The following is a 26,068-nucleotide window of genomic DNA, read 5'->3' as shown; positions in this document are numbered from 1 at the left end:
ATTATATATTTTTGGATGTAAAAAGCCAAAACACATACCTGCAAAGAAAGAATAAGAAAAAAAAAAATTAGTCCTAGAGTTTAAAAAATATGGTGAATTAATAAAAAATATAATTATTTACTAAAAAGTAGAAAAATATTAATAAATTTCCTATAATTTTAGCCATAAAAATTGCAAAAATTTGTACGAAGAATAAAATACGTTTTATACCAATACTGGATCTATTTTATACATTTTTCTGAAACTTATTTTTTTCGAACAGGTGTCAACTCTGTTAAAAATTTATTCGAAATAATATTTTCAAAACCTGCTTAGTTTAATGTACATATTAAAATATTTAATCAAATATTTTTCATTGTAACTGAATAAAATTGTATGAACAGGTGGCAACCCTTTATATTTATAATATTTTTAAATTTATAATTATACGTTTGATGCTAATATAGTAATACTGGATCTATTTTATAAATTTTGTCATACATTTATTTTTTGAACAGGTGGCAACTCCTCTTAAAATATATTTTCGAGATAATATTTTCAAAATCTGTCTATATTGAAATATTTGATTAAAATTTTTTTTTTTTCAATTTAACTGAATAAAATTTTATAAACAGGTGGCAACTGTTATTAGACATATTTAATGGAAAACTCTCTTAAATGACTTTATTTATTTCTGTTGACATTTTAAAAATTATTTTTTCATGTACCAAAGATTTTAAAATATTTGAAACAGATGGCAACCTGCTAATTTTTTTCAAATATCTGTTGATTACAAAAATTAGAATACTGAATGCTCAAAGCGCTAATTGACCTTTTAGATTAATTTTTTGTTCAAAAAAGAAGACTAAAAAACAAAACAAAGATTCTCAAAAAAATTCTCACCAATTTTTCCCAGATTATTATAATATTTATTTTAAAAGCCAAAAAATCTGCAAAAATATTTTGCTTTGTAATTAATTATAAATACCTCAATCAGTTGATCATTTAGCTGCATAGACTTCATGTGATGTTGAGGCAGTCTCAGGCCAAAATTAACAAAAGCGCGCCTACATTTTAATTACGCATGAAGCAGCAATGAGAAACAAAAACAAAAAGACCACAGAGCAAATGGCTAAAACTAAATTCCACGCAACTTCATTTAGATTACAAACGAAGCAAACAAAAACAAATTGTAAGCGTTCACACAGCTGAAAATGAAACGCGGGTCACAAATGCGTCTTAATCTGGGCCACCTATGCAAAACACCCGCGGCCAAAAAACTACACAAAAGTTATGTAATTTCATGTAATTGTTTGTTGTGGGATTCCTTTTGAAGTTTTATTTTTCAATTACGATTTCTCAGCATTTTGGCGGGGGAACTATTGTGTTATTTGACCTTGTGTTCGCAGTGTAAATGTCTAGTTATAAAGTATGTCATCCAATAAAGGTCATAAGAAGATGCGCAGCAAAATTTTAAAGTGGCTGTCAGAGATTTAAGGGGAGGGATTTGTCCTAAATAAAATTCAAGCTTCAGCCCTTTTTTCATATAATTAAATTTTCACTATCCCATCCCCGGTGTAAACACTTAATTGTTAAAAAACTTACTTCTATCACTGGACTCCCGAGGTTGACTCCCTCTCTCTCTCTCTCATAGATTCAGACTCTCATTCATAGATTCGTGGATGGGATCACTAGCCATTTTACAAAAATGTTAAAAGAAATGATGATGAGTTCAACTTAACAGATTAACAGAGGTTAAAGTCTCAAAGGATAGACCCGAAAAGTGAAAGTCAGTAGAAAATTGTGATCACGTACTGCTTCGGATGTCAGCAGCTTGGCATGAACCTCTCTCAAGTTAGATGATGCTTCCCGAACACCTCAAACTTGTATTCATGCCACACTGTGAATCTCTAATATGTTCTTCAAAGGGTCTTTAAAAATAAGCTAGTCTCAAAAATATTTGATTTCAATTTCAACGAAGTGATTCGGTAAAGACTTTTGAGGTCATTCTTAAGATTATGTAGCATAGTAAAGATTATTTTCCGATAAAAGGTTCCCAAAACCTCTGGTTGATTTATGGTTTCAGGAAATAGATTAAAGTAATATTTTGACCTATAATTGTACCTGGTACAAAAATTAAAATCTTGCAAAGTGTCAAATTTGCCAACAACATATAAGAAATGAAGTTTTCGAGACAAGACTTTCGTTTTCAGATATATAATCAAAGTGAAGGTAAACTCGATTTACTTTTCATCTTCATCGAGTTCCGAATTCGGTTTTATCAGATCTACCTTCTTTGTGAATACAAAGAATAAATACTATGGTAAATAATCACTCTAGGGTCTTGAGGAGTGAATTAATGGCTATTTAGTGACCAATGTCTCATCAATATAAGGCCGTCTGACTCTTTCTTAGAAAAATACTTTTTAATAACCAAAAAAATTTGTTACAGAAAGTTAATGATTGACTCCTATATTTTTCACATTTAATCTCAGAAGAACTCAACTAGTTAATTGAGGAATTAATTAAATAATAATAATAAATATTTTCTTAGTGATTTTTGAAATATTCGGAAAACCACAAAAATTGTATTTACAAGGTCAAAACATTTCAACTTAACCTCAAAAATTACTTATTTACTGATTTATGTCAATTCTATTCAATTATTGCCACCGTTTTCAATAAATATGTTTTAATAAATAAAAAAGACAAATTATTTCCCAAAAAATTAAGCGATAGACTGGTTTTAAGCTTCTAATTTGCACTTTTTGGTGCCAGCCACAAGTGATTGTCATTAAAACTCAATTAACTGTGAACGTGAGTGTCATGGCTTGCTTCGAGCGACTGGACGACATTGTGACCAAGTCAAAAAAAGCGATTTCTTTACTATTTCGCATTAACCATATGCATAATTCAAATGATTTAAATGATATTTAAATGCTTTAATGGGCTTTTAAACAATTAAAAGAAACATTTGGAGCGCTAAGTGTCTACACAAGTGATAAACTGCTTCGCATTGAATTTGGTTTGACTTCTATTAACTTTTATTAGAACAAAAGCGCTTAAAAGTATTGCAGACCTTCGCTTATCACCGCAGATGTTGTCGCAAACTGCCACATAAATCTTCAACTACCAAACTGACACAAAAACAAAAACAATATAAAGAAAGATAAATAAATAAATAATGATATCAAAAACATCTCCACTGCCAAAGTAAAGCACGCATGCGCAGCAGTAGTCCAAAAAAAGTTATACAAGAAAAGTTGCAGACTAAATAAATCGCATGCGATTTTTGCGGCCGTTGCAAGATTTTCAACTTTTGTATTGCAAGAATAAATGCAAGTAGAATGCAGCTCAGCTTATCGGCTATTTGCTGTCCACATATGTATATATTTATATACCTATATGTATGTATATATGTAGGCTTACTTGCCTGCCTGCATAGCAATCGTAAAAATTCCACAGATAACCATATTAAGGTAATAATAATAAATGCATTGCCATGCAAGGGGGAAAACAGCATATTTGCTGCTCCCGCTGCTGATCGGGCCGGGCCTGTCTGCCTGCTGCCAGAAATCAACACTTTTGCTGCCGTTGCTGTTGTTATAAAAATAGTTGCACTATTTACATACCACACACACAGGCCGTAGCAGCAGCAGTGGCAAGCAGCAAGCGTGCAGGTCGCATAGTTGCAACACCAACACAGCACTACAACACATCATGCCACCACAAATGCCTGCAAGTTGCCACGAGTTTGCTCCAGCACGCCTGCCCCAACAACATGCATGCATGCACCTTCTGCACTTCCAGGGCATGCAACAGGGCACACGCACGCATATACCTCGTATTTATATAGGTACATAGGTACACAGCTGTATGTGAATCTGTGCTGCGTGGCAAGCACTTCAGCGAGACGTCAAACTCAAGGTCGTTTCATTACGTAGCAGAAAACGCGTCCTTGGATAATTACCTACACGCCAATATTACATACGGTTATATGTATGTAGTTAACATATACATATGTTAGCTACAGCAAATTTTTCATGATTTTTTTCTAGCATTCACTAGTCAGTAAACCCCACAATTTGCTCTCTTTTTCTGCTCTATAAGTTGCCAGTTTGTTGTGCTCTGCTTTACTCAAAATATTATTTTTATTGCATTCATCCTCCGCAATTTAGCTCTTGCTTTGCTACAAATTAGAGGCTTCACAGTCGAATGCTCGTCATACCGTATAAAACATATGTACGCATGAACGCATCCACTCAGGTTGATGCTCTCACTCACCTCACAGCATCGCTTTATTTGGCTAGGTGCTCACCTATTTGCTCTCCCCTCTTTTTGCTCAAACAATTGATGCCCTTCTCTCATAGTAGTCATAGTCGCATAGTAGTCTCTTCGCTCCAGTGATTTTGATATCGTTCTGTACTTCTTTCGGAACATTTAAAAGGTTTTCGAAAGATTTCGTTGGATAAATATTTAATCCATCCCTTATAATTTTCACATTATAGAATCTTTATACTTTCCTTATTTCCTTTTCAGGGTTTTTGTTATCGAAATTAAGGTAAAATCCTTAATCGTCAAAGATCCTACATCGGTTTTAACCTTCGTTCTCGTTTGGTCGTCAAAATGAAGTGGGAACCCTGACCCTGACGGTTATTACCCTTGATTTTAGGAATGAACCTTACTTCGCCTCTTACCGTCCGACAACGCGAGAACCTTACCATTAATAATTTTTTGTAAGAACGGAGGAACCGTTTTATTAATTTTCCAGACCGAAAGTGTACATATAGCTCTATATCAAGATTTAGCTTTAGTTCCACTAAATTTTAAATAAACTTCTTCGACCCGATTGATATTTATCGAACTCATGGATAATATATGGTATAACTGTCTCAAAAATAGTTTTTTGCGATTGGAAATCCTGTCTTCTCTTCTACGTCACCTTTAACCCAAAATATGTCATGTCAATCTGGAGCGCAGCATCGAGATTAGTCTAACGAAATACGCTCTGAATAATTTTCAGATTTATTTGGACCTATTAGGAAGTAGACGACTCCAATGGGAAGCCAAATTCATATGCAACAATACAACTCTAGATATGAAATGGCAAATATCCGGAAGAAAAAGATTGTCATCGAAACTCGCTGGATTACCGAGGTTGACCTCCGACTCTCATTCGTAGATACGTGGATGGGATCGCTAGACATTTGACAAACATTTTAAAATAAATGATGACGAGTTCAACTTAACAGATGAACATAAGTAAAAGCTTCATAGAATGGACCCGAAGGATGAAAGTGAGAAAAAAATTTAGAATCTACGAACATTTTGCTCGGATCTCTGGAACTGTTCGGCATAAACCTTTCTTCTTTTGTATTAGATGAAACGAACTCATGCTTCCAGAAAAGCTAAAACTTTTATTGTTGCAACACTATGACTCTCTCTCTCCCATTACATCCTCTCTTTCTCACTCACTCTCTCTCTCTCTCTCTATCTCTATTTTTTCTCGCAGTGTTACGAGACATCCACCTAAGTGCCTCTAAACATTTCGCGAATGTATGTTTCTGCCTCATTACTTCCTTTTAAGCTGCTAATAGGCTGCGTTGTAGCATTAGCCGATCGCGCCGCTGTTCGTTAACCGTGCGCCTGCTATAAACAGCGACTTTAGCTCGCTACAAGTACGTACATATGTCAGGTTGCTGCGACTAATGAAACTCCATACACATGTTGCTGGAGCTGAGCGCTGTTAAGCTGCGCCACAAGCTCCAAATGACGTGACTTCGTTCGCTGACTGCGTGTTGTTGGAAGGTTGTTGTTTTTTATTGTTTTGTATGTTGTTTTTGTTTTATGTTCTTTCTTTTTTTTGCGCACGCCCGTCGAGTTCAATGCACGCTCGCTAACGCCACAAGCATTTCAGCAATTTCTCATCTGCTCGCGTCAGTTCTTCGCTAGTTCTATGCTGTTTATTGCCGGCTTTATTTTTACCTTGCGCTACGTTTAGTGCATGTTGCAACTCGTTTGCATTTTTATGCTTTGTTTTTATTCATATTCGCTTTATATATATTTTTTTGAGGTTATGTTTTATTTATTTTTCGATATTCTAAGGTTATTATTCCGAGGCTTGGCTTGCATGTATTGCATGTGGAAAGTGTGCAGCTGCCTCTATTTTGAATGCCACAATACCACATGCCAATGACTTGGCGCAATTCTTCGGCATTCAGCTTAAGTGGGTGGTTCGAACTTGGACCTTTTTTCAATTACATACAGCCCCACCATATCACCCGCTCACGTCAGACGCAAGTACATCTTGCAGCTGCATGCAAAATGATTGTGCAACTCATGCAAAGCGCACGGCAGCCCGGTGAGCGGACAGTCTAGTGGACAATCGAAGTGCCTACCAGTTGGCGGGCCGGCGTAGTGATGCGCCCGAGTAAGCTCCAGCACCAAACTGCACTGCTGCAATTGCTGTGGCATGCATTAATCTGGTGCAAGAATGCACGTTAAGTTTCCCCCACTTCCTACCCTCCTTCATGATCGGGCTGTTGCGCTCGGTTAGCGGTGCCTGTTTTTGTTTCCAGTTCAATTGCATGCACAATTGCGGTGCGGATCCCGTGATGTCCCCGGAAGCATTTGCTTGTTTGCGATAACCGTTTGCAACCGGCCATATGCGTCGTCGTTGTCGTCTTGTACGTTGTGTATGAAGTCCAGACTTGCACCGGCTCGTTATGCCGTTTGCCGTTTGCTATATTCTCTAAGGCTTTAACAGATTTACTGCTAAGAAAATATAACTACAATAAATATATATCTACTATTGTTATTGTTATTATTGTTGTTGTTAAGTCCACTACTTGCCTCGATCTCTCGTTTATTTATTTGTTTACTCATTTTTATTCGCTGATTGTTTGTTTGTTTGCATTTATTTCTTCTTCAACTTTATTTATTTATTCTTTTGCTTGTCTGCTGCTGCGGCAACTTCCTACTTCTTATTCAGCTGCTTTGGTGATAAGTTCTCTCGGCATTATGATTTTGATTGGTGATTAGAGTGGTAAGGCAACACCCAACCCAAGTCGTTGCTACATACATACATACATTCATACCGTCTCAGGAAGCATAAATTCTCAAAGGAAGCAATTTAATGTTGTTTGGGGAATCGCATTTGTATTGTTCAGCAGTTGAAGGGGAGAGGGGAGAACACCATGGGTTGGTGCTATGAATGCACTTACGAATGAATTGATTAAAAATATTCATAAATATTGTATATTAAACAAAAAGTTGGCATGAAGGGGTCTGTCTGGGCTATTGTTTAATATTGACATAAACCAAATAGATCACTACGAGTTTCGTAAGTACCTTTACCGACCGAAGTATAGTTTAGAAAACCCATTGGAAAGCTTTTTTTATACCTAAGAGGAATCTTGGTTGTTATATCAGTTAATATGACATATGACTTCAAGATGTATACCATTCGACCTTAAGAGAGAGCCTTTAAGAAGCTATATAACTTCTAAAGCTTCTACACAACTAATTATTATCAGCAAATGGGGTCAAGTTCTATAAAATAAGCTCTTCAAAGTCGATATGAGGACAAGACTCCAGTCTATTAACATTGAAAAGTGTAAAAATTTAGATCAAATATCAATCTTTTATCATTATAAAGCAATACAAAACTAATCATGAGCTTGGAGCTTTTACTGAGCTTTGTAATTGTGAAAGACTAATGCAAGAGTTCTTTACACAAGCTGAATGGGGACTGAAGCTAATTTTGCTCTCTATTAATCTCTGTTAATATACTGTAGATCTTTGTCTTACGGTCCGCGATTATGAGAAATGTAACCACTATTCAGGGACAGTTTGGCAAGAAAGAGGCAAGATTTATCATCCAAACCATAGTCACCGATGCAAATGAAAAAAGTCACTACCGCAAGCTACAACAAACGAGTCGCTTCCAGAAAATCGTCAAACTGTCGGTCCACAAATTTGATGGAACCAATCATTTCTTTTATAAAAAATATAGACTGGAAGATCCGAAAAATATTAGAAGAGTACGTTAACTTAATAATAGAATTAAGATACATCCTCGAAGATTTGTTTATAATAAAGAGACGCAACTTTGTAAAGCAAGGATAAAACCCGATTGGATGGCCATCGGCTTTTATTCACGACAATAATAAAACACTTATTACGTCTACCAAGAAACTAAGACCCATCGAATAGAGATCCTCTCAATTTCTTAAACCCTGATTGATAAATCTAAACTCTTATTCTTACTTTTGTTATAGCTCCCCTGATAAAGGGTGATTTTTTAAGAGCTTGATAACTTTTTAAAAAAAAAAAACGCATAAAATCTCATCGGTTCTTTATTTGAAACGTTAGATTGGTTCATGACATTTACTTTTTGAAGATAATTTCATTTAAATGTTGACCGCGGCTGCGTCTTAGGTGGTCCATTCGGAAAGTCCAATTTTGGGCAACTTTTTCGAGCATTTCGGCCGGAATAGCCCGAATTTCTTCGGAAATGTTGTCTTCCAAAGCTGGAATAGTTGCTGGCTTATTTCTGTAGACTTTAGACTTGACGTAGCCCCACAAAAAATAGTCTAAAGGCGTTAAATCGCATGATCTTGGTGGCCAACTTACGGGTCCATTTCTTGAGATGAATTGTTCTCCGAAGTTTTCCCTCAAAATGGCCATAGAATCGCGAGCTGTGTGGCATGTAGCGCCATCTTGTTGAAACCACATGTCAACCAAGTTCAGTTCTTCCATTTTTGGCAACAAAAAGTTTGTTAGCATCGAACGATAGCGATCGCCATTCACCGTAACGTTGCGTCCAACAGCATCTTTGAAAAAATACGGTCCAATGATTCCACCAGCGTACAAACCACACCAAACAGTGCATTTTTCGGGATGCATGGGCAGTTCTTGAACGGCTTCTGGTTGCTCTTCACCCCAAATGCGGCAATTTTGCTTATTTACGTAGCCATTCAACCAGAAATGAGCCTCATCGCTGAACAAAATTTGTCGATAAACACATTTCGAACCGAACACTGATTTTGGTAATAAAATTCAATGATTTGCAAGCGTTGCTCGTTAGTAAGTCTATTCATGATGAAATGTCAAAGCATACTGAGCATCTTTCTCTTTGACACCATGTCTGAAATCCCACGTGATCTGTCAAATACTAATGCATGAAAATCCTAACCTCAAAAAAATCACCCGTTACAATCCCGACTTCAGAATCTAACATCTGGTCTCACTGTTTCACCTCACCTCACCTCACTGTTTTCCTCTCAATTTCTTGAACCCTGACTGATCAGTCCAAACTTATAGTCAGACTTTTATTATAGCTCCTCTCCTACAATCTCGACTTCAGAATCTAACATCTGGTCTCACTGTTTCACCAAGAGATCCTCTCAATTTCTTGAACCCTGATTGATCAATCTAAACTCTTATTCTTACTTTTATTATAGCTCCTCTCCTACGATCTCGACTTCAGAATCTAACATCTGGTCTCACTGTTTCACCTAGAGATCCTGTCAATTTTTGAACCCTTTCTGATCAGTTCAAACTTTTATTCTTACTTTTGTTATAGCTTCGCGGTTGCTAACAAACCTCGCTTTAAATACAAAATTCTTTGTTTGAAGACACAAAGGCAATTTTCTTACCAGCAGCAACTCTAGTAGTCATGGCTAGATTGTGACGCAGATCGACCGGATAGTTAAGTCGCTACTATTTGCAGGCTTACACATATATTTAGCTACATATATGCACAAATATACATAGCTAAGTACATATGTACTGTCACGGATCGTGTGACGACGGCACAAAGTGCGTGGTCGTTTTACTCGTAGTCACTGCGCTTGACTAACCAGTCCCGTCTGCTCGTCTGTCCAGCAGTTAGCTAGCATTGTAAAGCGCTTGTTATTATAACGATTGCGGTTTATATGTACTTAATATATTATATTGCTTCCTCTTCTACGGTTGCAGCAGCAATGACAGTAACCAGTTTTTTCGTTTTTTATTTTTAATATATAGTTTTTGCAGTTTTTCATTTTCGCAATGCTTTATTATTTGTTTGCAGTCGCGCTTTTGGACAAATATTGGCAAATGTGGCGAAGTACACACATGTGTCTGTATGTATGTAAGTATCTATGGGAGTTTAGTAGAGTATAGTAGGTGTTCTAGCTGCATGCAACAGTTTGCTAGTCTTCAAGTCCATACACTTGTGTAGCTTTTCCTTGACTGTCTGCCCACTGTTCTGCAGTCTTTGCTGTTGTTGGCGCTCCTTATTTGCACAACTTTTGTTGCTTGCAGCATGCGGTGCTGACTTGTTTGTTTACCCTGGGAAATCAGCGGTGAAACAGGAAATCTTGTTTATATTGTATTGTAATGTAAATATTGTTGCTGTTTTGCCCAGCCCATTGTGGCGGTTGTGGTAACAATTGTTGAATTCGAGTTCAAGTTTGCTGGTAAAACTGGTGTTGTTGTTTTGCGATTTGTATAGGTTGTTTCTAGGCTTGTTTGAGGTTAGGTTGTTACTGTCATTCCATACAAGCTTATTTTAGGGGAAATGCTTGTAAAACCCAGCTGCAGCGACTTTAAGAAGATCTTTCACTTTCATTCATTTCACTCAAATAATACTCGGTAGAAGTTGAGTCCCTTTTACCTTAACTTTTCGATAACTTCCCCATTAAGGAATCTATTTAAGGACCCATAGATCATGAATCATAGACGATAGATTATGTATGATAGATTCGAAATCTTCGAATAGATACTTTTAGTCCTGCCTCCTAGATTATTTTTTATAGATCATCGCTTATTCCAAGAACAACTTTTATCAGATAATATATGTAAGATAAGATATATGTTCTAGATCATGGATCACAGTTTGAATATAAATATCCGGTGAAAGTTTACAAGTAAAATATCATGAAATATACATAAGAGGTCCTATGAAATATAATACCTAACTTAGATTCTTCATCTCAGAGAACAGATGTAGAATATACGATCCGTTAACGATAGAATATATCAAATCAGAGACCGCAGGATAATAAGAGATACAATAGCAGCAATATCATCTGACATAGATCAGAAATAAGAACAGATCATGGACCTCAGAACAGAGAATATAAACAACTTAGATCTTAGACTAGATTACATACTAAATATCATAGATCCCGGAACCTAATATACTCGTATATAGTAGTACGGAGAAGGAAATGGACGCGAAAGCATTCATCGGCAGAGCAAGAGGAAGGCCAAGACCAAGAAGGAAGGATGAATTAAACGAAGATCTTATGAAGCTACTGCTGGAAAACTGGAGAGTGACCGCAAAAGACTGAGTAGCAGGCCTAAGCTCACAAAAAACTGTAGAGCCAAGTGATGATTATGATGATCATAAATTATAACTTTAAGGTCATTCGTATATCACAGAACAAGGGACATCTATCACTAAAAATGATACGTGAATCACCAGAGAATCAGAGAACTATATATTAGCTTAGATGAGAAATATTGCAATGATGCGCTATGCATAAAAGTAAATGCTCACCCCATTCACGTCAAACGCAAGCTAATTAAAAAGTTTGAGCAACACTGTCCATAAATTCACTATTATTGTTGCTCACCTGTCTGCCAGTATATTGTATGTATGTATATCAAAGCGGTTCTTGTTGTTTGCTGCGTCGGCCAAGCGGCTGTTTCACCATATAAATTTTGCAAATATAGATTTCCTGACTAACAAGTTATTGCATAGCGGTTATTCTTGCATTTTTACTATTTACAAGCGACTTTTGTTGTTCTCTATTGCGGCTACTGCATACTTTAGTCAAAAGCTTCCTTTTTTCGCTGTATGCGGTTTTTCACTTCTTGTGAACATGTGCAAGCCATTGTTGTAGCGTTTTTGTTAGGCTTTGATTCTGGTATTTATTGTTGTTGTGTGCAGCATTCTACAAAACTTTCCCACTCGCCAGCTTTTCAGCCGGCCTTTATATAGCCATTTCAATGCTGTTATTTATGACAAGCATATTATTAAATAATAACATACTGTAGTAATATTGGTAGAGGAGCATCTGCTGCGGAGGTTTTCGTGAAGAATAGAATGAGAAAAGTGCTTGTGAAGGCCCCGCTTAAACATGGATTACAAGATGGACTATTACAGAAGACAGAAAGGAAAGCGAGGTTTTCCGCAAATAGATCTTAATACGACTATGAAAGGTCTTAAAGCTCAAAATAATCGATGACGGAGAAATCGGGAAAAAGAGATGGTGAAAAGGAAATAAGAATAATCCCTATAAGAATGAATAGAGGCGCAAAACTCTACCGGTAAAGTTCTCAGGCTCACTCGAAAGCTGTTGGACCGAATTCTGAATGATTCTCTAAAGGTTTTCCGCCTAGGTCTAACAACCCTAATCAACGGAATGAGAAGTGCTGAGTTTTATCTTCTTCCATAGAGCTGTCATAGTGAGTATGCGGACTTGAACGGATGTGGTTCGGTTAATGTGAGAGCTCTTGAGATGATATCTAACCTTAATCAAAAAGGTTTTGCAATCTCGTATACTATAACATCGTCCCCTTTGTTCAAAAGGAGCAGTAAAGATAGTGTTGCCAACTTTTTCTTATTTAAAGAGTAAAAGTGAAGAGAAAAGTCTTCTGGAGAGAGTCCAAACAGAACCTATGCTAGACCATACCACATGACTAGATCCTTAGGTCCTATCCCGTAAACTTCCAATAGTGATTCTCTCTGCAATTGAAATACCATTTTAAGAGAGGCTCAGAAACCTTAAGAAAATCGGGTGAGATAGACCATTGATAGTAGATCTCCTTGGAGTTCTTGTTCATCCTTCAAGTGTTAGATAGGGAACTTTCGACGAAGGTTAATCACGGACTTATCTAATGGCCATATTATCTGCTGAAGCATATACCATATATAGAAATTTTGTACTCTTAAAGCAACCTGAGATTAATGGGCTACTGAGCTTAAAAAGCTTTAAGTCGATACCTTGGACCCAAATCAAAACAATTCTCACAGCAGTCGGGTCTTCGTAAACGGAATACACTCTGATTTTTATCCGACCAAAGGCTGTCAATTCGGCGTCCTTCCTCTAATTCAGAGAATGCTCCTGACGCTACAACAACAACCCAAAATTGGAGCTTAGATACTTCCCAAATTATAATTTGCATATAATTCTTAACTATTTTCTCGAATTGATTTTCTCCAACACCCATTTAAATGCCCACTTAAGCCCACTAATCTACACATTTGAGGCGAGCACTTAAAATCACGCCCTTAAGCAGCGACCTGTCACTCACACACGCTACCACAACGCAACTACTTCCAGCAAGTCATCAAGGAAGCGCGTCGTAAGTTAGCCAGTCAGCTAGTCATTTAGTTACGCCATCATCACTCAGGCGCTCATTTGCCAATGCGCAACACCGCCCACAAGTCAACACTTAAGCGGTCTAACAATTGTTTTAGTGCGCCTCAGATGTTGGGCGATTTGCTTATTTTTTTGCAACAATCTTTTTTTCTGCAAACAACTCTTTTCTGCACATATATGTGTGCTAGCGCTTATGGCTGTTTTAGCAGACATCACTCTCCATAAATTAACCTTTAATTATTTTCAATTTGACGTTTTAACGTTCAAGGCGCGCGAGTGTGTGCCCGCCTGCGCTCTTACAAGCGACCAACTAATGATTCCTTAGGGCTGCGCGTCGTTAATGCGCCGCGCGCCGCAGGGTACTTGATTGCTTACATAAAAGCGCGCTTTCGTAATAATAAATTAACTACAACAACAAGTTGGAGTGTAGAAAGAAAAATAACAATTCATTGCTTTGATTGTGCGCGCGCGCGGCTTACAGTAGCGCGCTCATTTCGCTGCGTTCGTTGATTTGAGTTTTTCCATCATCCGCGCTGCCGCTTTGCTGTGATGAACAACGCTCTTTCATTATGATAATCGTATTTGCTATTATTAGTATTATTTTTATTACAATTGTTATTGTTGCTTTTTCATCTAATCTTTTATTGTCATAACTAAGCGGTGTTGTGGGGCGGCTGCTGTCGCTACTGTGAGCCGCGCGGATTAGTGTAACAAAGGGCGCGGCGCGTAGAGCGCGCGGTTAGGAAGCGGCGCGCGCTGCCAACGGCCGCAGACTGCTTCATAACTTCGTTTAGCTCAACGTCTCCCTTCATATTTTACTTGCCGCTCACTTTGGCGTCGCACTCGTCATTTCATTGCGCGACGTTTGCGCGCGTTTCTTGCTTTGCTTTTAATTTATTATCTGCCATTTATTGTCTCTCCTTTTGTGACTACTGTTTGCGTTTTGTCTGCACAGGCCCCATAGGGTTAGCGGCCGTTGTAATTCCCCGCATTGCGCTTCTTACTTCTACTCTCCTTTTTTTCGACATTTGACATATTTATAGCTCATGTGTCAGCACTTTAAGCTTTGTGTGGCTGCGATTGTGCTCAATATTCTGAACGTGATTGACTGTTGGTGGGAAAATATCAACAGCAACTGGGTGTTTGTTGAGTTTGTTGGAAGAGCAAGTCATAGGTTAAAGTTCGTGGTTCAGAAGTGTTTCCGAGAATTTTAGTATGTAACTTATGGTGATCGACTAAAAATTAAAAATTTTGAGGTTATGCTGAGGTCTGGCTTACTTATGAAGGCACTATAAGCAATTGGAGTTGTGGATCTGAACACTTGCTCTTCGATAGTGTCGGATCTTGGACCGATAACGTTCGATCTTTTCCAGAGGCTTGATAAGGCCAATCCTAGATCTTTCATCAATATCTTCTAGTATGCTTCATAACAAACTGAAGGATAGATTTGCTGATAAATACAGAATCGGTTTTTTTGGGAACCTAACCTGGGAGGATCTAAGCCGTATTGAAGATGACGATTTTTTACATGGATCATCTCTAAATTGGCTAATGTAGAATTGAAAACCTTGGCATTTAGGTTTTGCCAGTAAAAACTCCATCGAACCCCAGATGATTTAGAGACCAAACCCAACAAATTTTCAAAGTTTTTGTAAATCAAGCTGGAACAGGTCGATGGGTGAAGACAGCACTAGAGAAGGAGCTAAGCCGAATTGAAGAAGACGGTTTCTTACTTGGAACATCTCTGAAATAAGTTGAAATCCTTGGCATTCTGAGTTTTGCCAGTGAAAACTCCATCGAAACCCAGATGATTTAGAGACCAAACCCAAGAAATTTTCAAAGTTTTTGTAAATCAAGCTGGAAGAGGTCAAAGTGGTATTCAAAGTGAGCTCGCACGTCCAGTGGGAACCTATGCGTATAAAGTTTATATGTTCTCATCTTTCGGTTCGGAGACATGTCGGGAGTTTCGAGAAATAATACGAATATTTCTACTATTATCTTAAGATCTCTATCAAAATCTAATCTATACTTAACATAAATAAATTACCTTGTATCATAAGATCTGAGAACAAATAATCATGTACATACCTGCAAAGAGAAGATAAATATAGGGTTTCATTAAAAAGGTTAAATGTTTTTATAAAAATCAGCAAATTAAATAAAATTAGTGAGTTCTTTGATTTAAGATAAATATGTTTCGTGTTAGTTTTCGGTACCAGATTTCATTGCTGTTCCAAGACATTAACTTTAATACAATTCTCGCAATCGAAAAGAGGCGAAAGAGAGAATGTGCGGTCTAGATAATTGAATGATATGTATTGACGTATTTATCTACTGGAGATATCCTCGTTGGGAAGGAGCTTCGGAATCGTTTCACAACAGAGTCGTTTCAGATCCAAAGCCAACAAAATCGTTCTAACGGCCTTGTACTTTTTCTGTATTTCTTATTAATTCTTCATAAAATCCAAACTCAATACGAGCTCCTTAATGTCTTGGTTAAACAAGAGTCCTCACTGAATGTGGAATGGCGTGTTCTATTGCACTTGGGTTTCTAACTGGCATAGCTTTGTAAAATATATGAGTTTCTAAAAGAAAAAGCTCCATGGAAACCCTACTAAACTCAGGACCTGTCAACTCAAAGTAAAAGATTAATATTCTCCATGTCAAAATCAAAAAAAGAAATCATAAATCAGCACTTAAGTAACGCCATTTTTAGGTCAACAAATTTGTCAACCATAAAATATGGAGAAATTGCCGACGAATAAAAGTCTCAAAAGTAAAATAAATCATAAAAGCGCAAATTTTCGATAATTGCCATAGAATGCAACGCTGACCTAGACTGGAAAATTCTCACCGAAATCAAGAAGATGCCTGCTGACCTCGAACTAACTTCTAGGCAAATTAAGGCAATCAAAAGCAAAAACACAACCAAAAAACGAAAAAGTCTAAAAAATTACCAGGAAAAGTGGAAGGCACAGCCATGAAGGCTCGACCGTGTAAAACCAGGCAGAAGAAGAAGAAGAAGCCGGCAAATTACTGACAAAAATTGGGACATGTAAATCATTTCTCGACTATGCGAGTGAATTTAATGCTACATGGAAATTACAACAATAACAGCAGCTATATTTGCTATGGAATAAGGAATTGTAGGAGCGCATGGTTGCGCTGACTGACCCAGCGAAGTAAGCAACGCGTACGTAGCAGCGTGGTCGCGGATACAGACACGCAAGGCACGAAGAAGTGATAATCATTTTTACTTTTGATTACAACAACAACAAATTTAAATTAACCCAGAAAAAAGCGTGGAAGTAGCAACAGCAGCAGAAGCTGAGACAGCCTTCTTTAGGTTGCGGTCGACTGTGTGGCACGAACGGCAGGCGTTAATGTTGGCCACCGCAAGAGAAAAAAATAAAAGAATAAATGTTGTAAAGCGAAGTCAAAAGTGGAAATAAACAAATGATTGTAAGGAGAAATAGATATTAGACATGGCAGTCGACCTAAAAAGCTACTAAATGCGGTAAGTGTGGAAAATAAATGGTTGGCCAGTCGTCGATGTGGCTGTTGAGGTGGTTAGAAGGATGCAACTCCCAACAGTGGCTACAATGATTTTGGGTTACGAGTGTAAGCAATTCTTTATGCAACCGTCGCTATAAGGGACAGCCGCGCTAACAAACGACACACGTAGAGGAAGCTGGCTAAAATTTCCATGCCAAAAAAATACCAGATTATCCGAAAAAAGCATATTTTATTTAAGTCTCAACGCGACGCTGGCGCATTCGAAGATTTTTATGCGCTGCCAAATGCCCAGCCACAATTTTGGGTCGCCCATAAAGCACATGTATGGGCATATAAGTGCGGGAGCGCACGGTTGTGGAGGCAGTGCGCATGCAGTTACGATACACCATTCCCTGCACAACTCCACCGCGCGCCTGCCTGTCTCATTATACAGTGAGCGCGCGCACTGGAAACCACTATATGCACATGCGCTCTACCGCGCCGCTCAACACACAAACCACAACGCGGCAGTCAAGGCGCGCGCCTTACTGGCTGTTGTCTCAATTTTGCATGCTACAGCGCCTAGTATACACCTTAGACCGGCTACGAATGGCAGCGCTTTAGTCGCCGCGCGCAATTTGTCGTCATCATCGTCGTTGCCGCTATAAAGTTTGGCGAATTCGTTGCGGTTGCCATTTGTGCCGGCGTTTTTCGCCGGTGCGCTTTGCATTGTTGTTGTTGTGTGTGAGTCGGCACTATAACAGCAAACAAAATATATTTCTGCCTGTGTATATGTAGGTGCTAAGTCGACTGCGGTTACTGTCTTCCAAATGCGCCAAGTTCAAAGTCGTGCCAATGAGATTTTTGCCATACACGATGTTTATATATATATATGGTATACTATATTCTATAGATATATTTAGTTTTGAACGTCTTATTAGCTATGCTATATGCATGTTAGCCAACATATATGTAGTCACATGTTGAATTTAGTTGTAGTCTTTTCATCCGCCCAACTTTGTTCAGTCAATAGGCGATGTTCGCGATACTTCCGCATCGTCCCTTATTTTGACAATTTGTATATATTAAGTCTTCTTTGCTTTTTCGGTAAAGCTTAAACAATTCTAACTCTCCGAAAGCTCGGGTTCTCAGAAGTTAAATGAGCGGTCGAAATTTAGAACAGTATTTCTTATCTAATTTTTGGTTAGAAGTCTTTATATGGTTATGAGTCTTCATATGGACTAATCTTCAGTAAGCCATCGAATCAAACACTAACCAGTGAAGTTCCAGATCTCAGAACCCTTGAAGTCTCTTTTCACTCCTCTACAGAACTTTGAGAACATTGAAATGGGTATATGCTATTTGAGAGAGCTATTAATAAACTTGTTGAGAATTACAAGCCCTTATATGAAGTTTAATTAAATTACATACAGATTTTACAGCACTTGGACTTGGACTTGGATAAAGCAAACCAAAATTTAATATGAATATATATTTTGAGGTTATGGGTGTTTCTGAAATACTTCGTAAACATCAGAATTGAAATCAGCGTTTGACTGAGTGGAACCTGGTAGAGTAATTGTTTTTAATAACCTTTACAGCTTGTCCTTTATCATCAGAGGTCGAGGTACTGTGCTTTAGATTACACCATTGATTTTAGAGGATGAGAGTTCCAGCAAAGATTAAAATAACGGTACAAGAAAATCCTGATAGTAGACCGCGCTCAGCTTTGTCCAAACCTGCATAATACTTTTGAAGAAGCCACAATTTGGGATAGCACTGAATCATCCGCAGATAACTACCCGTGAGAAAATATTTGGAAGCTAAGAAAAAGTCGTGAGCTTAGAGCTTCAATTATGTCTATCCTTGTAAATTCTATGAGATTTCTTTGCGGGAACCAGATATGGTACTTATTATTTTCAAAAATATGTTTTATGATCAAATAAGGAAGGAGAGATCTCGAAGAAAAAATGAACTTTTCCACCGAAATGCAAGCATAGTCAATTATTTCCTCAAGGAGTGTGTTTATCAGAACTGACCGACTAAAAATTGTAAAATAAGTAAGACATTTCATAGGAATAATTTAGACCAAGCTACTAAGCCTTCAAGATACTTCCATACTGAACGCCCATATTCATATATTTCCATATACATTTAAATCAATGCGCAATTTTTCACTCACATCATTTTTGGATAACTCATTTTCCTCTTTTCCTTTAACCCATATGCTTAGGCAGTCCAAAAATAAATCACATCGCTCAAAAACAAAAACAGAAACCAGCGCCGAAACAAAGGTAGGTCACGGCCGACGTCATCTAACCAAAGCGCATGCGCCAAAGGAATTATGTGAGCCCAACTACTACTCGCGGTTTGTTGCCAAAGATTTATGAGCGCTGCTGAGAAAATGAACGAAAATTTATGTATGCAAAGTCGGGGAAAAAAGGGGACGACAACAAAATGCAATGAATTACGGCCGTTCTGCAGGGAATAGTGGCGCAAATATGGAAATTCAACGTATGTAGACTCACATAGGTACCTTGGCAGATATTGTTAAGTCCTTAAGTGTGGCATATGGAAAATATGCACAAAAATGCGACGTAAAAAATGAATAAATAACTGTTGAGTTGTGAAAAACTGTAAAATCGTTGGAAATTATCAAATATGTGTAAGTTGGTCAAGCGCATAATATTTTCGACTTTAAATGGGTAGAAGGCGCTGGCGTCTGGCTGGCCTTCCGGTAGCCTGTGGTGAATTTAATTGCGCGCGTGAGTGTGAGTGATTTGCTTTCAAACAGAATTGTGATTTGTTGCAGGAGAAATTTTTGAATTATATGCGCTTAATAAGCATATTTGGTAGTGTTGAAGAATTTGGTGGCGTTGAAGTCGAATAAGTTCTAGACAATTTATTACTGAAAGCATCTCAAAGCAATGTAGCTCTTACATGCATACGGCTACAGTGTCAATGGTGGTAAAATTGCTTAAATCGTTGCCTACATTTAGGTGTTAAAAGAATTTTCTGTAATTCTCAACCGGTTAATGAAATTTCGTTATTTAAGCGGATGGTTGACTGGAATTTAGAGAATTTAAACACAAAACAACTAGGAGAGAAGATTTCGTAGAAAATTATTTAAGAATATAAATTTTGGATTGTTGAAAATTATATGCGATCATCTACTTGAAGCAGAGCCACCCTTCAGGAGTACGAAGAAGGGTAACCCGAAATATATGTTGATGTCAGTCGATGAAAAAGACAGCCCACAACAAGTGATGGACCTATAAATAGAATGTTAGAAGGTTCTACGAGACTTACGTAAACATTTCATGAGTCCTGTATATTGATTTCATTCGATGTAAAGACGAACCACAACAAGTGATGGCCCTATAAATAGAGACATACGTCACTCTCTGCAGAGTTTTGGAACCGAACTCTTCACTTATCATAGACGCTGAAATAAATTTATTCGAGAGACCCGAGTAATTTTTGCAAAGACCCGACTGTAACAAATCCAATGTAGTTAAACCTAATCTACATATGTAACACCTGTCAGTTCTCTCCAGAACCCCCAGAACATATCACCCTCAGCAACAACTAAAAATCAGAACAAAACGACTGCTGAGAGACTATAATTGCTGCCTGCGAGATGAGGATAGTCATTAATGCAATTTAATTGAATGACTTAATAGTTTAAAAATCACAATGTAGGCGCAACTAGAGGCCAATGAAGACAAAACGTGTTGAGACTAATGCAAGAAGAATACGAACGCGTAAGAAAAACAAGCCAAGTAAACAAAAAAAGAGAAAAAAGATGCGAAAAAGAAGATTAAATCAGCCAACACTTAACGCAATTCTAAAACTGTAAATACAAAAACAATGCCAGCGAAGATGCAACCAAACAAAAACAACAGCGGAGAAGTACAGCAAAGTGAACCGCAACACACTGCAATCTCGCGTTTGAAATCTTGATCTAGATCAGGAAGGAAATCAAGAGTCGTTATAATTGATTAACTGCGCATGCGCAACAGCAACAACAACGACAACAACTGCGATAGTTGCGAAAATAAAGAAAGACTGGTGACTTTTAGCGTGCAGCATAAGAAACGCGGCGCAGCGCTGAAAGAGGCAAAGTGTGGACGCGCATGCGCGCCTGTGAGAAGCGCAACAAGTGGAGAATGCATACATTTGTACGAGGTTTAACGATTTTTTTGCTGTTTTTGTATTTATGCGTTAGTTGACCAAGTGCGTTGAATTAAATGCGTACACGCGGAAGATATGCATCCACGGCACGCAACACGCCACAACGACGCGGCGGCTGACGACACGAAGATCTGAATAAGCAGGCGCGCGCAGCACAAAGTGGAAGAATGTCGCTGCGTGTACGGTAGTTGCCAATGGCTAAGAGGCCACAATGCGCCGGAGATGAGAGATGAAGGTAGCGCTGAGCTGGGAATGTAAGCGGCAGAGGCTTGAGCGGAACGTTGTCGGGTAGTCGACACGCATTGCAAGCATACATTTTAAATTGGCACTGGCATAGGCGCGAAGAACAGGCAAGTCAGTGTGTTATATCGAGTTAGTTGGAGTCCAGCGCAGAGTTGCGGACACGGGTAGACTAGATGGTCTCACAAGAACCGAGTGGCAGTGCGCATTTGCAACACATATGCGCATAGTTGAGGCTTACGGTTACTTAGTTGGCTCTGCGACTAACTGACGTTCTCGACGCGCAGGCGCACACACTCACCACTTAGTCGCGCCTTGCGCATGGACAGCTGAATGGACAAGTAGTGAATGCTGCAACTGCTGTCACTTTTGGCCATAAAGCAATAACAGAAAAACAACTGTGGCAGCACCAGCGCCTGTCTGACTGCATAACGGCAGTGTCTGGAGTCACAAGGCGAAGTTAGTTTTCTACTTTATCACTCGCTTCCACCTCATCTACTCTGCAGCTAACAGAACTTCATCTCGTGCGCTTTGCCACTCGAACCAGAAAGGGAAAACAACCGTTGGCTTGGCTCTAACGCTAGCCTCCGTTTGAGGCAGATTGCGGTAAATTTTTATTAATCAGACACGCCACGCAACACAGCGCAGGCTGGCAGGCAACTGTTGCACAGGCGCATATACAAACAAACGGGAATTGAGACTCGAGGACGTGCAGCAGCTCCAGCGCTGGCCAATTGGCTAAAACGCGCAACAGATAAGATTAGAAGAAGAAAAAAATATATATGTACGTAATAATAATAAACAGCAATAAAATGCATAACAAAAAGTTATGGTAGCAGCGAACAGGCGATGCAACTGCTGGCAAAATACGAACGAGCCGAGTTGTTGCCGCACCGAGTGGCAATAAAATATAATGCGAATTTAAAGAGAGTCACGCGTGCGCAAAACGAAATGGTGGGAAGGAAATGACGTTCAAATAACAGTACATTTAGGTATCAGCTAGAAGATGCTGACAACAATAAAAAACAGCAACAAAAAAGTCAGCAACAACAACACGCTACAAATGGCAAATAGTGGCATTGGTCAACGAGATGGTCAGGCTGCTGATAGCATTTTACTGCTAATGATGATGGATGAGTGCAACGTTGATGATGAACAGTGGTAATAACAATAAAAAAAACACTAGAATACAGTAAACAACAACATAATAATGAAGTAGCAAAATGCTAATGAGTGCAACGATGATGAAGTGGCAAATTGAAATGCCCGCTCACCGACGACTGATGCATCACCAACTCATAAATACTCAATATAATTATTACATAACAATAAATTGCGGTTTGGGATGGTTTTGAAAAAAAAAAGTTGATTTGCAAATGAGCCAAAGCGCGTTGTTGTTAGCTGGCCAGTGATTGTGTATGACTAAAATGCTGTTCGACCGGTCAATTTGTCAACGGAAATTGCATTTAGATATGAGAAATTCGCACAAAAATATACAGCTGAGTAATTATAAGTGTATATTATTGCCAGGTGAGTAATTATTATTGCGCTGCAGTTGGTAGTTTAGGCGTGTTCATAGTTTGGTTAATTCAGGTTGAAGACACAGTTTATGACTAATGTGCTTGTTATTTAAATAATAATGGAGTAATATAGATTCTGACAGGTGTAAAAAATGATATTTGGTTCAAAAATTACACATTTTTAGTATAAGAAAGAGAGATCATATTCATCATTTCATCATTCGTTTCCACTGCTCTCAAAGTGACGATCATCCTTTCAGATCACCACATCAGTTTGGAAATAAAGGTAACCGAGGATAGCATAATTTTCCCTTAGTAATCACAGACCATAGGTCATTATCTAACCTATATTAATATTCTTCAACATTCAAGTATAGTCCCAGCCTTATAGTAAGCTTTATTTATTCATATTATACAGTGTGATTTAACTCTTTCTATTCTCTAATCTCGAATAACATAACCGATTTACATTCTCGAATAACATAACCTATATTAATATTCTTCAACATTCAAGTGTAGTCCCAGCCTTATAGTAAGCTTTATTTATTCATATTATCCAGTGTGATTTAACTCTTTCTATTCTCTAATCTCGAATAACATAACCGATTTATAAAACAACCCAATATATTTCGATTCATAACTACATATCTTTTCGGAAACCTAACTTGTTTTTTTTTTGCTGTAGACCCGTATGAAATTCATGGTTTAGAATATAAAATAGTAATTTGAACACCTCTTCGAACATCGAAACATTCCTCATAATTTCCAACATCTTTCTTTTTTCTTCCTAAATATAACATAACCTATACCCTTATATTCCTAAACTAGAAAAAGGCTAACTAAAACATTTAGCTTTAAGCATGTCCTTTAAAACGTACTTTACTAATTTTAACGTCTTCTAAACATCGCGTATATAAAACAATATACCTTTTTCAACTGTTTTAATCTACAAATATTGTTTTATCTATGCAATGATCCCAAGATTCTATTACTAGAGATTCTAAAATTGATTATTCGCTTTCCAAAGGCTTTATAAATATTGAGAGAAAAAAAATAATCTCATTTAAAAGTATCTGGAAGATCTCAGAACAATTGATCTATACCTAAAACTAGTCAGACCTAAGGAATAGGGTCTATATACAGGGATCCTGTAGAAGATCTTAAAAATAGTAGATCTGTAAAATACATAATTAAAACGTGTAGCTAAGTTATCTAACTATTGAAAAAGGTAATAAAGTCAGAATAAGAGTTCTGACATTTTTCAAAACCCAGTACAACCACTTTTGAGGAAGTCGTTCCTTAATCGACTTCAAGTAAAACAGGGGTATTTATAAATTATTTGCGAATACTTGCTTCGATTCAGTCATGGAACATATAATTTTTGACTCCGAACTGGATTTATCAAAATCAAATCATGAATGACTTCTAAGTGATCCCGGACCATTATCATTGGATTAGTGATAAAAAGCGATAGTTATAGAGTATTCAAATTCTAACCGACCTTAATTTGAAATTTTTTTTACGTAAATTGGGACTTCCGAAAGCTGCTATTTCTATTTCTATAATTTCTGCTTTTTCTATAAAAAATCTATAATACGAAAACAATAAAAATCTTCTAAGATATATACAAGGAAATTAGAAGAAAATCTATGCTAATGACTAGGGTTAGTTCTTAATATTATTATAATTACTAATTACGAAACAGATATTTTAGGCTGGAATAGATAAGGGGTGCGTCATTATTATGATAAAGGATCTTCAGATATAATGTAAGCTCTCTTACTAGGTATGGAAATTATATATCGAGACAAACTATCCCATCTGGAATATATCATAATTGAAGAACTTTGAGAAGTCTATTTTAATTGGTAAAATTTTTAAAATTCTATAAAAATTCCAATTGTTATGATTTCGAATTTAAAGTATTACCAGATCAAGTTAATGTTCATGATATCATCTTTTATAAAATTAAAAAAAACATCTAAACAAATTAAAGTACTAAAACTACTTTTAGAAATTATTTTATAAATCTATCATTACCTTTCTTGACATTCAGTGTTGCCATACGCATGCGAAACATTTGTAATCTTCCAACCTTTTATTTTTCACAGAATTAAACAAATTAAATTTATGACACAACACTTTGAAAATATTTACAGTAACTCAAAGCACCATTTACGTAGAGTAAATTAATTAATTTTTAAATATTTTGTTATTATTTAAAAACTTGAAACTTTTCGAATTCAAACAATATTCTTTATATACTTGTATTACGTTAAAACATTTTTTAAGAATGTAGTATATTTTAATATTAACTATTATGTTCGAAAAACGATATACAACCACTTTAAGAAGCACCCTTTATTTTGTTATTTTTTATATATTAAATATTTTCAGTTTCCTTTTTTTATATTTTTAGTTCACTTTTTCAAATTTTTAACAACTTCACCTTTCCATAAACACGCAAATTTATTCACAAAACCTTTCATACACGCTCACTGCATTGAATCACAGCAAGCAGCTGGAGTCCCTAATGAAGAGCAGGAATATACAACCAATTTAAGCAAAGTCCGAAATCTCACTGAACACAGCTTGACCACAGCGGAGACATCGCAGCGATCAGGCAAAAGAAGCTGTGTGGACGCCAGCTCAAATAAGCTGATGTCGCAGCCAGCCGAGCCGAGAGCCAGGAGTCAGAGACCACTAACAGAACAAATGCAATAACAGAACACTTTGGAGATTCTAGTCTACGCTGTTACGAGCATCGCTGGCTTTATTGCAGCATAGAGATTGAATTTTTGCAAACTTATTATTGCAAGCACAGAGAACTCGTTTGTGGCATCAACAACTCTACTCTACAATGTGCAGCGTTGAGCTTGATTAGTTCTAGTCGGGCTTGGAGACTATGCTTCAATTTGCTTAAGAGCAGTTCTTGTTAGAACTGTTGTGGCTTAATTGTTTTAACAGTGCAACAGTTATTGGCTCGCTGGCCTTGCTCTTGTGTTGCAACTTGCAAGGTTTTGGATGTTCGTGAGTACATGGATCAGTTGATGGTTCGATCGGTTTGTTCTGAGTTGTGCTTGCAACAATTTGTTGCTTACAAATGCACTGCAGAAAGAAATTGGTACAATGGTGGCTGTTTTGAGCTTTACTTTAGTTCTATTAGTAGTTGAGATACGGACATGGACTCTTCCTCGATGAAATTAGTACGAAATCATTTTTTTAAGGAGAAGACGAGAATCTATGAATTTTAGCAGCTCTAGT

At 37.4% G+C, this 26,068-nt stretch overlaps 1 protein-coding gene across 4 annotated transcripts in view; it reads right to left on the bottom strand.

Moving 5' to 3' along the window:
• Window positions 1–26,068, bottom strand: part of LOC105209798 (PDZ domain-containing protein 2) — a 306,815-nt gene that overhangs the window by 159,140 nt on the left and 121,607 nt on the right. The window contains exon 1 of one of the 4 annotated variants that reach the window (XM_011180442.3): window positions 24,845–24,971. The exons of the other annotated variants lie outside the window; for them this stretch is intronic. Coding sequence (XP_011178744.2) covers window positions 24,845–24,884 — 40 coding nt within the window. The 5' untranslated portion in view covers window positions 24,885–24,971. Of the gene's footprint in view, window positions 1–24,844; window positions 24,972–26,068 lie in introns of those variants that run through there. 4 annotated transcript variants of the gene reach the window in all.

This window comes from Zeugodacus cucurbitae, chromosome 4, assembly GCF_028554725.1.
Source record: "Zeugodacus cucurbitae isolate PBARC_wt_2022May chromosome 4, idZeuCucr1.2, whole genome shotgun sequence".
In the NCBI taxonomy this organism is placed as follows: Eukaryota; Metazoa; Arthropoda; class Insecta; order Diptera; family Tephritidae; genus Zeugodacus; species Zeugodacus cucurbitae.
This window is presented reverse-complemented; position numbering and strand designations above follow the sequence as displayed.